Below are 14399 nucleotides of genomic sequence, written 5' to 3'. Positions count from 1 at the left end.
AATCCACCGGCATTCTAAATACCATGAGACACCATTTGCTGTATACATTGGGATGATAGTGTTGCCAAGACGAGAAAACGACAACTTATTGACAAGCTTCATGAGAATGGTATCAGCATTTCGTATGACAGGGTATTAGAAATATCTGCCAGTTAGGCGAATCTGTTGTAAACCAGTATGTGGAAGAAGGAGTTGTGTGACCACCAGTTCTACGTAAGTGAATTTTCACCACCTCTGCTATGGACAATATTGATCACAATCCAACAGCAACCACAGCTAGTACATCCTTTCATGGTACAAGCATTTCAATGTTCCAGCATCCAAGTTCGGATAACAGAGGAGAAGTACGTGCCCCGCCCAAAGTTGTGGACAGCAGGGCAGACATGGAATGTATGTGATGAAGCGTCAGTAATCTTCACGAAACTCAGTTAGTGCCCATCAAAGATTGAGGAATCTGCTCTAGAAATCCTGGATAAATTTGTGGTCCTGATGTATGACAGATCAAGTTCAGTTGCATCAGTGAATGAGGCACAGCTTGCTTTCTTTGCACGAAAGCAGAGGTCATATGATTTAATTCCACCAACACAAGGAGCACTCACGGAACATGCCAAGCGAGCTGCATATCAAGCAGGACACATTTGGAGCCAGGCAATAGTCCGCCAGCCAGAAGCTCAGTGTCCGTCCGAGTGGGATTGGTTCAAAGAAGACGACTCGTGGAAGGTCTTCTGGACTGCCCTTGCTCCCATAGCTAAAAGCTGCCAGGAGTTAACGAAATGTGGATGCAAGACACAATGTAGTGGAAGGTGCAAATGCTATCGTTACGGACTAAGTTGTACCCCACTATGCAGTTGTTCTTGTCAGACCTAATCAGAACAATGAATATTGTAGGGAAGAAAAACATGGCGGCCATCTTGGAAAATGGCCGCCATATTTGTGGTGGATATGGCCGCCATGAAAAACATGGCGGCCATATCCGCCACAGTGGTGCGTGAGTTGTTTTGGCGCATTAAATGCATGCAGCCAGCGGCGCTGTTCAGTGCCCCCGGCCAAGGTCTAAGGCTGCGCGCCACGATTTCCAGATAGCGGGCTGCCGGCCTCGGGATGTTTATCTACGTCGGGTCTGCCTGGGGGGGGGGGGCGTTTTTGCTGCATAATGCTGCTGTGCTTCTCATTTTGCTGCTTCATATCGGTAACGCGGTCAGACCTGACCTTTGCTGCTCCACTCGCTCGCATCGACACATTATATGATGTGGTGTGCTATTATACTTTGCTATTTTCATTTTATTTCCATGATTATTATACGAAGTCCTTCGTGTTCTGCATGCTTCTTATCATGGTAATCAGTTAATAATCATAGTTTTAGGGGGGAGGAGTGTGGTGGAGTCTGCGGGCCTATGGGGAAGGGCATGGTGATGTTGCATGGTGGGCGTGATGATGGGAGGTGGCCGTGGGGGTCGGCAAGGGATATGAGGTGTGCGCGCCGTCTGAGGCGTCGTAGTAATGCTGGAGTCGGCCGGCTCGTGAGTGTACCGAGTACGGAATAAAGGGGAGCCGCGGGCACAGTACGCCCGCGCTCGCACTCGTGCAACACAGCCCGGCTCGACTGTTCCTCCGCTTCGTGTCTGCCTGCTAAGCATCTCCCATTTCAGTACAGTACAATATTGAATTTTAAGTGGCGAGCAGTTGTATCTCATAAAGTTACCTAAAATAAATATTTCTGCCAAATTTCATGCTTGTATCATTCTTTGAACGATTGTTATTGTTATCTGTTCTTATTTTGGGTGGTCGTCTGGCAGCCATCTTGGAAAATGGCGGCCATGTTGGAATTTCAAGTGGCTCGCACTTTTTTCTCATAAAGTGACATAAAATAAATATTCCTGCCAAGTTTCATGCTTGTATCATTATTTGAACGATTGATCTTGTTATCTGCTCCACTGTAATGGTGAGGGTGGTGGGCTTTGGATCCTCGGGTCCTGAGTTCAAATCCTGCTCGGCTGTTGAATTAATACCAGGTGGGGTTGACTCAGCCTGTCATCATTCCAAGGTCGGCAAAATGAGTACCAGCTTGCTGGGATGATTGAGCCATTCGAGTATTCTGTGTCGGAGTGGCGACCCGTCCAGGATTGTACCCAACAGCCCAGGAGACTGCTTCGGCTGCACCGACACTCTGTATAGAGTATGGTCCCAATGGATTGGATGTTTTTTGTATACTCTCAGGAAAGAAAAACTGGAAATTTGGAAGGTAGGGTTGGGGGTGGAGGGGGGGGAGGTTTAACGGGGGTGGAAAATATCATGGTCTTCGATTGAGGATGATTTAAGATGGTGGTGAACAACTATCGAAAAGATTAGGAGAGAGGAATGATATTGAAAAGAATGTGGAAGTTGGTTCTGAGCGTGAGGAACAAATGAATGGAGGTGAGCAGTGATTCTCAATTTTGGGAGTTTCAACAGAACGTCCGGAGTTAATCGATGGTGGACGGCATGCACCTGCAGAATCCTGGAGGGGGGGGACAAAGCACGGAAAGAGCAGAGGGTGCAAGACCAGAAAGGAGGCGGTAGAAGACAGAGAGACCACCGACCTGTCTGTGATGGCAACGTGAGAGGCTCATAGACTCGGTTTCAGTGCAGCAGCTTCTAATGATGTTGAAGACCTTAGTTTCCATGGTATCAAGTTGAGGAAGGTGTGAAGCAGTGACACCAGCCCAGAGGGGAGAACAGTACTCAAGCTGTGGATGAAGGCCATGTAGGTGGAGAAGTTAAGTTGTAGTCTCATTACAGTTTATACAAATAATCCTCAATTCTTATGCATAATCTCCCAAAACGTATTTGCATTTCTCCCATTGGTGCTGAAGGTTTTCTGTCAGTCTGCAAATAAAATTATTTTATTTTCTGGTCCTCTGTTCAGTGAACAGCAAAAGACCTTTAAATCAGGCTCAAAACATTTTCCTTTGGGATATCTTCATGTTTGGAAAGATAAAGGTCTGATTGTGCTCATTCATGTAAATATGGGAAGTGCTCGAACCAACAGCACCTCAAAGTTGCAGTGGGACACTTGGGCAGTGAGAGCAGAAACACTGTCCTGGAGCTTCAGAACACTACCTCTCAATGTTCCACAGTTTCTTTTGATCTCTTCCCACAGCTTAATGTTAAGAAGTTATAAACTGTATTCTCCTGTGTTTCTTCAATCACACGAGGGAAGAACTCATGCTTATGGAACAGATAATTACCCTAAAGTTATGGATGGGATATTCCCCCAGAGTTGTGTTTTCGTCGGATTTGTCATACCACTTCCCACAGCGCGTTGTGCTATCCGATGCATACTAACATTCCCCCCACCTAGACCCCGAAGACTATCTCTCTCTTTTTTAACCCCCGAAAACCTTCCGTACACACCATCGGTACAACCACTGTTTTTCAACCTTTTTTGTTCAGTGGTTCAGGAGTGCATGGAAGTCAAACACACTGATAGACGCTTCTCAAATTTTATACAAGAATACTAGGCGTGCGTACGTGTCGCTTCACTGACGGGTTTAATCAATAGACAAAATGTTGTGCTTCACAAAACAAACATGTTTGAAGTCTATCTGTGAATCTCAATGAAGATGTGAAATGAAATGAAACAAATGAAAAATGGATCTCTTCTAACACGTTGTTGTTGTTGCTACTACCTCCACCACCAAAGGTAGGTGGAGGTTATGGTTTCACCCCTGTTTTTGTTTGTTTGTCTGTGAACAGGATATCTCAAAAAGCTGTGGACGGATTCGGACAACACTTGGTGGACAGGTTGGGTGTATGACATGGACGAATTGGTTCGATTTTGGTAAAGATCCCAATCTGGATCCGGATAAGTGATTCTTCGCCGTTGAGAGATGGGGCCAAAAACGATATGTGACATATTTCAAAAAGTTATGGATGGATCCAGAGGAAACTTGGTGGATGACTTGGGTAGGTGACAAGAACAAGTGTATTAGATTGTGGAGGTCGAGATTCAGCCCATCAGTGGGATACAAAACACAAGCCGTTCAGCTTGGTGGGGTATGCGCTCGACCGAGTACCGTAGTTGTTGCTTGTGTGCTCCTTGCGTGTAGTTTTATACATTTTAAAATATTTTTTTGAGAAGTATTACTATATATACTGTCATTTTGTGTGCTACTTCCACGTCCTCCTAAAGTGTTCCTGCTATTGCAGAATAATAAAGAGCTTTTAAAACGCACATCTTCATGATTAAACGGACACAAATTATTTGTTCCAATTGAATTGATGATTAGCTTTCCAATCGTACCACTCTACGACAGCAGGAGCCGGAGCCGCTACATGAAAGCTCAATGTCCTTCCTCTTCTTTTGCAATCCCAGAAAAAAACAGGCTTTCAAAACAGGAATAATTAAGATTAAATGGACACAAATCTGAATCTATAGTGGTCTGAATCGATGACTGTTCAATTCAAAATGTCCAATCGCACCTGATACTTCCCACACTAAGTCAAGTCCTGAAAAAAGGGAATGTCATCACATTCTTTATCAACACTGTTCGTTTGCTCGTATGATGTATTGTCAAGTTACACGGCAAAGTAATAATTATTTGATGGTAGAACTTGCATCAATTTCATGTCTTCAGTATCGGTCAGTTTTGCACCACTATCACGTGAAACTTGGCAGTATCACCGTATGATGAAAATACAATGCACAAACTTCAGAAGATGCATTGGCTTTACCAGAAGCACCCGCTCCCTACGGGAACCATCAACGGAGTCATGCTATTATATTGATGCCTATTTTACTCCAAGGGGTCCCAGGATTACACAGCCAAAAAATGGTCGCGATCGGTTCAGCCATTTTTGCGGTACCTGGGAACAGACAGATGGTGAATTATAGTAAGATTACCATGTGAACGACTAAACTAAAACAGGAAACTCGAGTTGGAAAGTTCTCTGAAGTACCTTCAAAACATGAGCAAATGCCACCTGACTAACAGAGCAAGAAGGCAGACATGAACTGCCCAATCATTTATTAACTAGCAGGGGACCCACACTGGTTCGGTAGACTTTGTGCACTACTCACTGGATAAAAGTGGCGTCTGTATATTGCAAGATGATTAGATGTTTCTGTGGTTTGTGTCTCAAAGTGTCTAAGGCAGAGGTTCCCAACCTGGGGTGCCAACACCCCCTGGGGGTGTGAGATGGAATTTCAGGGGGTGCGACAAAGAGTGGCTTGTGTCCTTGAGTGACGAGTCACGAGTCACCACTCAGCCAGCTACCAGTGTGCCTTGAGAAGTGGTAGTAGGTGGTTGTGTTGCGTAGATAGTAATCTCGTTTACGATTATTTAATCAAAAAGAGAGAATAACAGAATTAACATACAAGTAAAGTAACTGATTGTCAGAGTATTGCTTTCAAAATCATTATAACGCAACATCTGACAATCATTGTACATCATTACGCCTACACTGTAGGCGTAAGATATTTGTCTTTGTTCATTTTTACGGGCGAGCGACTGGTTAAAGTACATGCGGTGATGGACTGGAAAACGGTTGCAGCGTGTTACAAATTTGCATTGTGTCTCCATACTGAGTGTGATTTATCTTAGCACGTTGACCGCCTTTGGCATCGAAGGATGGAAAGAGGCAGTCTTTCAAATTTTCCTTCACTAGAAGAGATGGTTGATGATGCTGGATCCATAACTCTTGCTGTGCATGAAGAAATTGTGGCTCATTTGGAAATGCTGTCAGAATCGTTTGATGGATATTTTGCTGCTGGAGACCTGAAGATTTCAGAAGAATGGATCATGAATCCATATTCCCATAACTTGGAGAAAATGTCAGATGATGAAGAGCTGAAGGAAGATCTTATTGATTTGCGGACAAATCGAACTCTTGAAATGCAATTTGAAAGCAAGACTTTGGTGGAGTTTTGGTGTGCAGCACTGGATATGTTCCCAAGACTCGGTGGAAAAGCACTCCGTGTCCTCATTCCATTTGCAACAACATACTTGTGTGAATGTGGATTCAGTTCTCTTTTGTCAATCCAGACAAAATCTAGGAATCGCCTGAATCCACAGGCAGACCTATGGATCGCAGTCAGCAACAAAGTTCCACGTTTTGACAAAATCGTGAATGAGAAGCAGGAGCAAAGAAGTCATTGAATTTTATGTTCACAATTGGGATTGATTTTACTGTTTACAATTTTTTCTGAATAAATTAGAATCTAATTGCTCAATTTATACTTGCATTTTATGCACCGAGTTAAAAGCTTATTTTTTTAAGTTCAATTTGTTCACCCACAGTATTGTATGTGGTTCAAAAATTATAAATTAGACTTCTTCATCTTCAAATGTGATATTACTTTTGTAGGGGATGCGAACATTAATCGAACATTTCCTAGGGGTGTGGGGCATAGAAAAGGTTGGGAACCACCGGTCTAAGGGGTAGAAAGGTCAAAAGTGTATAAGGGGTATAAAGGGTCTTGAGGGATCTAAAATCATCCACATCCAATATGAGGGTCAAAGTATCTCAAAGGGATCGGAAATACTATTAATTTGACTTTTTGGGTTTTGATATCCGATGGTATCGGCATTAAAATATCATGTAATCCGGTTGCTGGTTGGACCTCTAATGAAAGGGAGACAATGCTCATTTGGCTCAAGCACGCGTAATCAGAGTTTCCCATCCTATCTATCTACGGTCCTTGATCTCGGAGTAGTTGTTGGACAAAGTGATGGGACTGCTCTGCCACAATGGAGAAATAACCCAAATAATACCACCGATGAGAAATCTGAAAAAAACAATCAAAAAGAAAAGGTTGAAATTTCTTTGAAAATTATTTTACAGAAAACCAAAGTCGGGACCCGTTGAATATACCTTGAAAATTTGGTGTCGATTGGCCCAAGGGACTCTGAGTAGTTAGTTACCAGTCATAAAACCACAGAGACACTTTTGCTTTTATTTATTAAACTCGGCAGCCAGAGCTCCCCTTGGTGTCAATTCAGCGTCTGCACCACTATCTTCTGTCCTTAAAGGTACCAAGGCACCAGACCGAAACTTGGTCTGGTGTCTTGTTACTTCTGAAGACGGAAGATAGTATTCTTCTGAAACGTCAGGATTTAAAAAAATTTTTAAATTCTTTTAGGCTTGTGCTTTTACCCTCTGTACAAGTATGTCTCCTGAGCTACCTATCCAGATGCAGGGAGCCATATCGAGGGCTTAATTGCACTTTACCTAGCAAAATTTGGTTTGATTGAGCGACACGCCGGATTCCTCCTCCTCGCTGAGCCATTCAAAATTGTGATTGCAGTGATTCATCACACTCAATTTGGGGGGGGGGGGTTAAGCTGAGACACTAAACGTCCCACCAAATCTGTCGTTTATAGGACTTGCAAAACTGAATGGTTTAATGATCAGGCTGACTCAAAATAACTCACATGAGACCCAATGAATAAATGTGTGTATTTCAGAACAGGGGAAGGAAGAACAGGGAACATGAAAACATTTTATCCACTTTTTACAACAATGAAATACACGTCCCAGGTTTCGTCCGAGCGGGAAGTCTTCAATGAAATAGGCCTTAACGGAGAAAACCGTAGGAGAAAAACCAGAAGAAGCGACAGGACTGAAAATACCTGTTTTATGGCCTGCTCGGGTGCCGAACAGTTGCGTTTGGAGCCAACGGCTCCACAACAGTGTGAGAGGGGTCAGGGAGGCCCAGAGCATTTGCAGGCGAGAGGCGGGAACATACTTTCCCTCCCAGGCTCCGCAAACTGGAATGGCAATGCAATCCGGGGACTGGAACTTGAACTGGGCACTCCACTCAACTCCAACTGGACCCTGTCTGGATCCTGACTGGACTGAGCATGCAAATGGAACTGAGCCTGCCCCTGGATGGACTCAACTCCACTTGAACTCTGGGAAGGCAACTGGAACCCTGACCCATCTTGCATGTGGGTTATTGGCACCCATGACTCCCCACCTCTCGACGTCACACCTCCCCGTCTGCCATGCACCGATTGGCTGTTCAGTCGTAAATCAAAGGGAACCCCCTCTCCTGAACCTTGGGATTCGATTCAAAAGCTCAAAGCACCTTTGTGCAAGGCAGAATTCCTCTTTCAAAGCACATTGAGGACAGATTACAAAGGAAAGAGCATTAAAAAGGGTTTCAAGGAAGAAGTGGTTTTAGACAAATATTAGGGAGGGAAGAACAGTTTTATTTGCAAATATTGACACATGATCCCATTACAATTAAATTACCTCACTCTTATGCTAATACATGCATGAAGGCAATAACTATTTCTAAGCTGTACAATCTGAACCCCGAAAAGCCATTTCCATGACAATCCATGATAATATCCTCTGCCAGTCTGAAGTTCTGTCCTTCCAGGATGGAGCTTGGCTTACTGACCTGACTCCACCTACAATTGTAACCTGAAAAAGATCAAATCCTCCATCCACAACTTTGGTCACTACTTATAGGCCTCAGGCCTCAAACCTCTGGTGTACATTTGAAGACGGAACAATGCGTCGTTTGTCATGAAAGAAAGGGAAATTTTGATGACATCCAAGTATTTCACATGGACATGTATTCACATCTTATGTGGTTAATAAATTATTTACATTCCATCATTTCTGGTTCTGCAGAATTGTCTGTTGTACCCATTTGGAAAACTACGTGCAGGATCTAAACTGTACACGTTCAAATTTCATACATGTGTATGTCTGTTGGTTTCCCATGTGTGCTGGGAAACCAACAGGTATAGACATGTATGAAAACGAAAAAAATTGAAACTTGGCATGCCATTAACTCCCATGGGGTATATAGGGTGATAATGATGACGTCATTGGTGAAGTGGTATTCCAGCCATAATTCGTTGAATTGAAATCTTTATCCGAAAATTTCTGAAACTTCTTATATCTGATCGATAACCCCATGTGAGTGAATTTGATTTATGACGTTCATAACCAATGCCAAGAAACTATGTGACATATAGTAGGGTGCATGGATGATCCGGCTACGTATATGGGCCAAAATAGTAGCGTGTTCAGCTAATGATCAAACTTTTAAAATGGTAAACTAAAACCTGTTCAGTTAATTTTTTTTTCCAAAATGAACAAGGCGAGACTATGTGCTCTATGAATGCTGGTCTAGTTACCTCCGCCACTGAAGGTGAAGGGGGTTATGTTTTCATAGATATGGGAGGTAAACAGGTAGCACGGTGCCAGGCAGCTATAGGTAACGCAAACAGGGTTTTAAGCTGTATAATGAGGGGGATCATTGATAAACCAAAAGAGGAGGTGTTAACATTGTACAGGAATATTGTGTGCAGTTCTGGTCGCCACAACTCAGGAAGGACATACAGTAGATGCTATAGAGAGTGTTCAGCGCAGAGTGACTAGATTGATTCCGGGCCGAGCTAGACTCAGCTATGAGGAGCGGCTGACGGAGACGGGGCTTTATTCATGAGAAAGGAAGTGGTTACGAGGAGACATGATAGAGATGTTTAAGATAATGAAAGGTAGAGATAAAATAAGTGAAGATGAATTATTCAATAGAGTAGACAGTGATCGGACCAGGGTCCACAGCCTGAGAGTAAATAAGAGGAGAGTTAAGACGGTAGTAAGGAAGGGGACTTTCACTCAGAGAGTAGTTAATGCATGGAATGGCCTCCCTGGAAAGGTAGTGGCAGCAGAAACAGTAGATCAGTTTAAATTAGAATTAGATAGGTACCTGGAAGTTATGGAGATAGAGGGGTATGGGGCTGTTGACAGGACTTTTAGGTAGTTTGAGCATTGATGGGTGATTGTGTACATGTGTAAGGAGTGCTGTTGGTGGGGGCCTCATCGAGGGGTGTTGTGTGGTTGATGTGTGGTTTTAACCAAACCCATGCCCCCCCTCCAAGGGTAAAAAGAAAAAGAAAAAACAATTAATTAAATCATTTAATAAAAAATTGAATTCTCTTACTTGGATCATGTTTAGATAAATGAGTATGGCATTCACGCAGACACCATGGGCTGAATGGCCTCCACCTGTTTGATTTCCTTGTAAATTTCCTTACTTTACTCCAAAAGCTTTTATCAGCCACTGAATCTTGTGTTGCCTTTTCCGTTCCACGAACCAAGGAACATGTTTAAATGCAACAACAACAGAGTTCACTCGCAAAGTAAACATGTGATACAATCATTTCCCCTTAATCTTTCACTTCGGCCTTTCAAACTCCATTTCTGTTCCTGTTTTAACGTTCCTGGAACTTCAAAACGTTCAACTTTTCTGTCACAGATCCTCAGCATCCAGTATTATACACAGGCTGGAAATATTACACTACAATGTCAGAGAAAATAAATAAAAATTAACTTTCACCAGGGCCGGATTTAGACATGTGTTGGCCCCTGGGCAGCCTTCAGTAGTGGAGGCCCACCCTTCCTTAGAACACTAAAAAGGTGACAAGACATATTTACAGTCATCCATAAAGTATATTTTTCAACAACAAAGAATCTGAACTTCTATATAAAATAGAGAATGAGATAAGATGAATATCTTATATCTGTTCCACGAACTACCAACTACCATTCAGGCACTCACAAATACATTTTTCCTTACAATTTTTTTTTCCATGAAATATGTGGAGGCCCCCTGGTTGTGGAGGCCCCCTAGTTGTGGAGGCCCCCTGGTTGTGGAGGTCCCCTGGTTGTGGAGGCCCCCTGGTTGTGGAGGCCCCATAGTTGTGGAGGCCCCCTGGTCGTGGAAACCCCCTGGTTGTGGAAACCCCCTAGTTGTGGAGGCCCCCTGTTTGTGGAGGCCCCCTGGTTGTGGAAAACCCCTAGTTGTGGAGGCCCCCTGGTTGTGGAGGCCCCCTGGTTGTGGAGGCCCCCTGGTTGTGGAAACCCCCTAGTTGTGGAGGCCCCCTTGTTGTGGAGGCCCCCTGATTGTGGAAACCCCCTGGTTGTGGAGGCTCCCTAGTTGTGGAAGCCCCTGGTTGTGGAGGCCCCCTGGTTGTGGAGGCCCCCTGGTTGTGGAGGCCCCCTGGTTGTGGAGGCCCACTGGTTGTGGAGGCCCCTGGGCAACTGCCCAACTTGCCCATGCCTAAATCCAGCCCTGACTTTCACCCTTTAAAAATCATGTGAATAAATTATTCCATATCAGCTGCTTCTTTGTTGGTTTCCTTTTCTCACCTGCGTTGCAAGTCGAGCGACCTGCTTGGTGATGCTTCAAAAGGCGGTGTATAATTATCGGTAATGCTGCTTGATAGGGCAAAATGAATAAAATGGAAATGTTTCAAAAATAAGTTTTCAATATAGCTAGCGTTCAATCGATATGAGAAACGGGACTGAACGAGTCTCGCCATTATTATAAATGAAGGTGGAAGAGTTTTTTGTTTTGTTTTGTTTCAATGTAAATTGAAACCGGCCCATGTATCCTCACCTTACTCGACTACATCATACTGTTTGCAGATTGGGCTTGATTAGTGGTGTCCCCTGTAGGACAATTGTTGACGGACGGATGCACGCAGGCACGCCAAGACCGACCGAGTTATAGATTTTATTATCTCGTCCTCTTTCCACCAACGTCTCATCCTTTATTTTGTTTCCATTTCTCACCATGACCCTGACATTGCACCATAGTGAAGAACTGTTTTCTTCGAATGCAAAAAAAAATATGAGGCAATGAGGCAATCAGTGAGGTCATATTTGTTTTATTTACCCTAGCTGCACAAGTGGACAGTCAAGTTTTCACTGAGTTTAAAGGGGTTTCTGCAATGCAACACGCACGCACGCACGCACGCACACACACACACACACACACACACACACACACACACACACACACACACACACACGCACACACCTGCATCAGGCTAGTGTGAAAAAATCCAAACTCAAACCCAAGGACCTTATCACTAACACAGTAACAGCCCACCGAGATATTGAGTTTTCAGGATAACCTCATGAATTTCTCACACTCGCACTGAAAGCTTCACAATGGCCGACATCCTACATGCCTGTTCGGCAGACCCCACTCACGCGAGGTCACCCCATTCACAGGATTCTTGCAGCAACAGCTGGTGTGGTTCTTGCTTCCTGGTACCCACCACAGTAATGGGATCTGCTCTCGACTTGAGGTCCTTTGTTCCTCGCTCATTGGGACCTCCTCCGATTGAGGAGTGGTCCAATTGTATGACCAAGCGTTCCGATCATTCGGGTTGAGGAAGTGTGTGTGTTTGATTGACTGTCAACCTTTGGGCTGACGTGCATGTGTATGCTCATGTGACAGTCTTGTTGAACTTCGTACCTTTGTCATGGGATCAAGGTGTGCACCCCAAGCTGTTTAAATGTTTTTAATTTTTTATTTATTACCTTTTTTGTATAAAAAAAGGCTTCCCTCGTAAGGCGAGGGCCAACAAGCCCGAAACACATCTGTGGATGTTCCCTTTCTGGGGTGAACTTATCTATAAAATTGAGAAATTCTCTTCCCGGTATTACCTAATCGGCGGAGCCCATGCAACTGTTTTGCCATAAGGTCCTTAAAAATATTTTATTTTATTTTATTTTTTTTAAACCTGTTTTAACAGACTTGCCCTTTTCACATTTTTAGCTCGATTGTTCGAAGAACAGAGAGCTATAGCGATACCCCCGGCGTGAGCGTGAAAATGTTAAAGTTTTTGGTGCAAGTTATTTCCTTTCCAATGTTTTTATCCACCACACTATTTTTTTACTGATTACAATATACAAATACATATATTGCTTTAAAATTATTTGGATCAGATTTCACTGCAATGCTTTATAAAAAAAATATTATTAGACTAGTGTTTTAAAAACGATAAATGTATAAACAGGCGAGCATTGGGTGGCTTTGACACCAACTCTCTGGTTATCTGTACCAATGGCTCATGAATGATGATGCTCAGAATCCAGGTTCAAATCCCACAATGCATGACGCAGTTATCGATTGTTTACCGTGGTCCTTGTAATTTGTATGAAAACATGTTCTTGCCTTGAACCTGATTTTGTGTAACCTGTAATGTAGAAATTAACAAATTCCTCAATGAACGATAACATAGCAGGTATCTTTTATTATAACCCTCACAAATTTACCAAATTTCAAATCTTTTAGGAAATTCCTTATCTGCTCAAATGTGCTTGACATTAGGCGAGTAATAAAACAGGAAAAGCATTAAAAAAAAAAAAAATTCAACATGCAAGTCATGGTCATAAAAACAACATTCATGTGTTTTGGAGAAGTTAAGCCCGGTTCATTTGCTGTGGTGTGGGAGTCTTCAACTCCTGCAATAAATGACATGCCAATTAGTGGATCTCGGTCGGCCGATGCGAACGTATAACAGGTAGAAATATACACTCCAAAAGGTTATGTGCTTGTGAAGTAGGAAATGATCCGAAGGTAAGTAATCAACATTTTGAAAGCCATAGTTCCCTTCGTGTGCTGCCTTTTTTGGTTGCTGGTTGCATCATTAGTTAGAAGCACGGCTGTCCCCTATTACCGGTACACCGGTGCTCATTTCGCCGACCTCGGAAGGATGAGAGGCTGGGACAACCCCCTGGTGTTAATTCAACGGCCAACGGGGCTCGTACTCAGGACCCCGGGATCCCAAGCCACCACCCCAACCACTAAGCCAACGCCAGGCTAAAACCATAGTCGATCTAATTTGTGATGGTCGTTTTGTAACGTTCTTGGTAAATGTGGCCGCAAGAGGCTTAACACAGAAGGAGTGAAAAAAAATGAAACTGTCTGAAACCTTCCACTTCCTCAAACTACTTCACGTCCAAGACGAAGTTAATATTCACAACATCAATTTCCAGTGTGGGTCTGCCGAAGCAATTCCCATGGCTGAGAAGCAACCCTGGACAGGTCGTCATTCCATCGCACCGTGCTGTGTGCGTCAGGCTAGAATTAGGAAAATTTGTCCCGGGTACCGGAACGAACTGGCCTTCTCTTTCGAAAGGGATCTTTTAAAATGTGCACCGGCGATTGCGAAAGGACGGAAAAGCTGGATTTAACATCCCTCTTGAAGAACCCATCGAGGAAACGCCCTGGCATGCAAAACAATTCGAACAGTTTATAGGTGTGGTGTGAATTAAACCTGGATGGGACGACACCTGTGCGAGTGTGCGACCAAAAAAAATACCCTATCAGCACAAATTAATATGGGTGGTGGTGGTGGTGGTGGTTGTGGTGAAGGAGCGTTCAAGCTTTCAGGACAATTTCCATGGCTCAAACAATCGTGGAAAGCACGCCATTCCCTGGAGAGATCCCAAAACCCTCCGCTGAGCTCCAAGAGGAATCGAACACATAGCCATGAAGACAATGGACACAATACCCACCACCCAGCCTCTCAAACTCGTATCAGTAATTATCCAGAATTAGTGGTACTAATGTTCAGATTCCAAGATTCCATGGATTGCTC

At 43.6% G+C, this 14399-nt stretch overlaps 2 protein-coding genes across 2 annotated transcripts in view; both read right to left on the bottom strand.

The window, feature by feature from the left end:
- Positions 1-7911, bottom strand: part of LOC147029478 (natural resistance-associated macrophage protein 2-like) — a 166682-nt gene extending 158771 nt beyond the window's left edge. Inside the window, exon 1 of the mRNA XM_085872536.1 lies at positions 7611-7911. The gene's annotated coding sequence lies outside the window, so the exon portion shown is untranslated. The remainder of the gene's footprint in view (positions 1-7610) is intronic.
- Positions 7912-13024: 5113 nt separating this feature from the next.
- PLAC8 (placenta associated 8) overlaps positions 13025-14399 on the bottom strand; it is a 2090-nt gene continuing 715 nt past the window's right edge. Inside the window, exon 3 of the mRNA XM_085872547.1 lies at positions 13025-13260. Within this exon, the coding sequence (XP_085728673.1) occupies positions 13219-13260 (42 nt within the window). The 3' untranslated portion in view covers positions 13025-13218. The remainder of the gene's footprint in view (positions 13261-14399) is intronic.

This window comes from Eptatretus burgeri, chromosome 3, assembly GCF_056783735.1.
Source record: "Eptatretus burgeri isolate ZD-2024b chromosome 3, Ebu_testis_v1, whole genome shotgun sequence".
In the NCBI taxonomy this organism is placed as follows: domain Eukaryota; kingdom Metazoa; phylum Chordata; class Myxini; order Myxiniformes; family Myxinidae; genus Eptatretus; species Eptatretus burgeri.
Note: the sequence above shows the minus strand (reverse complement) of the source record. Positions and strands in the feature narration are given on the sequence as shown.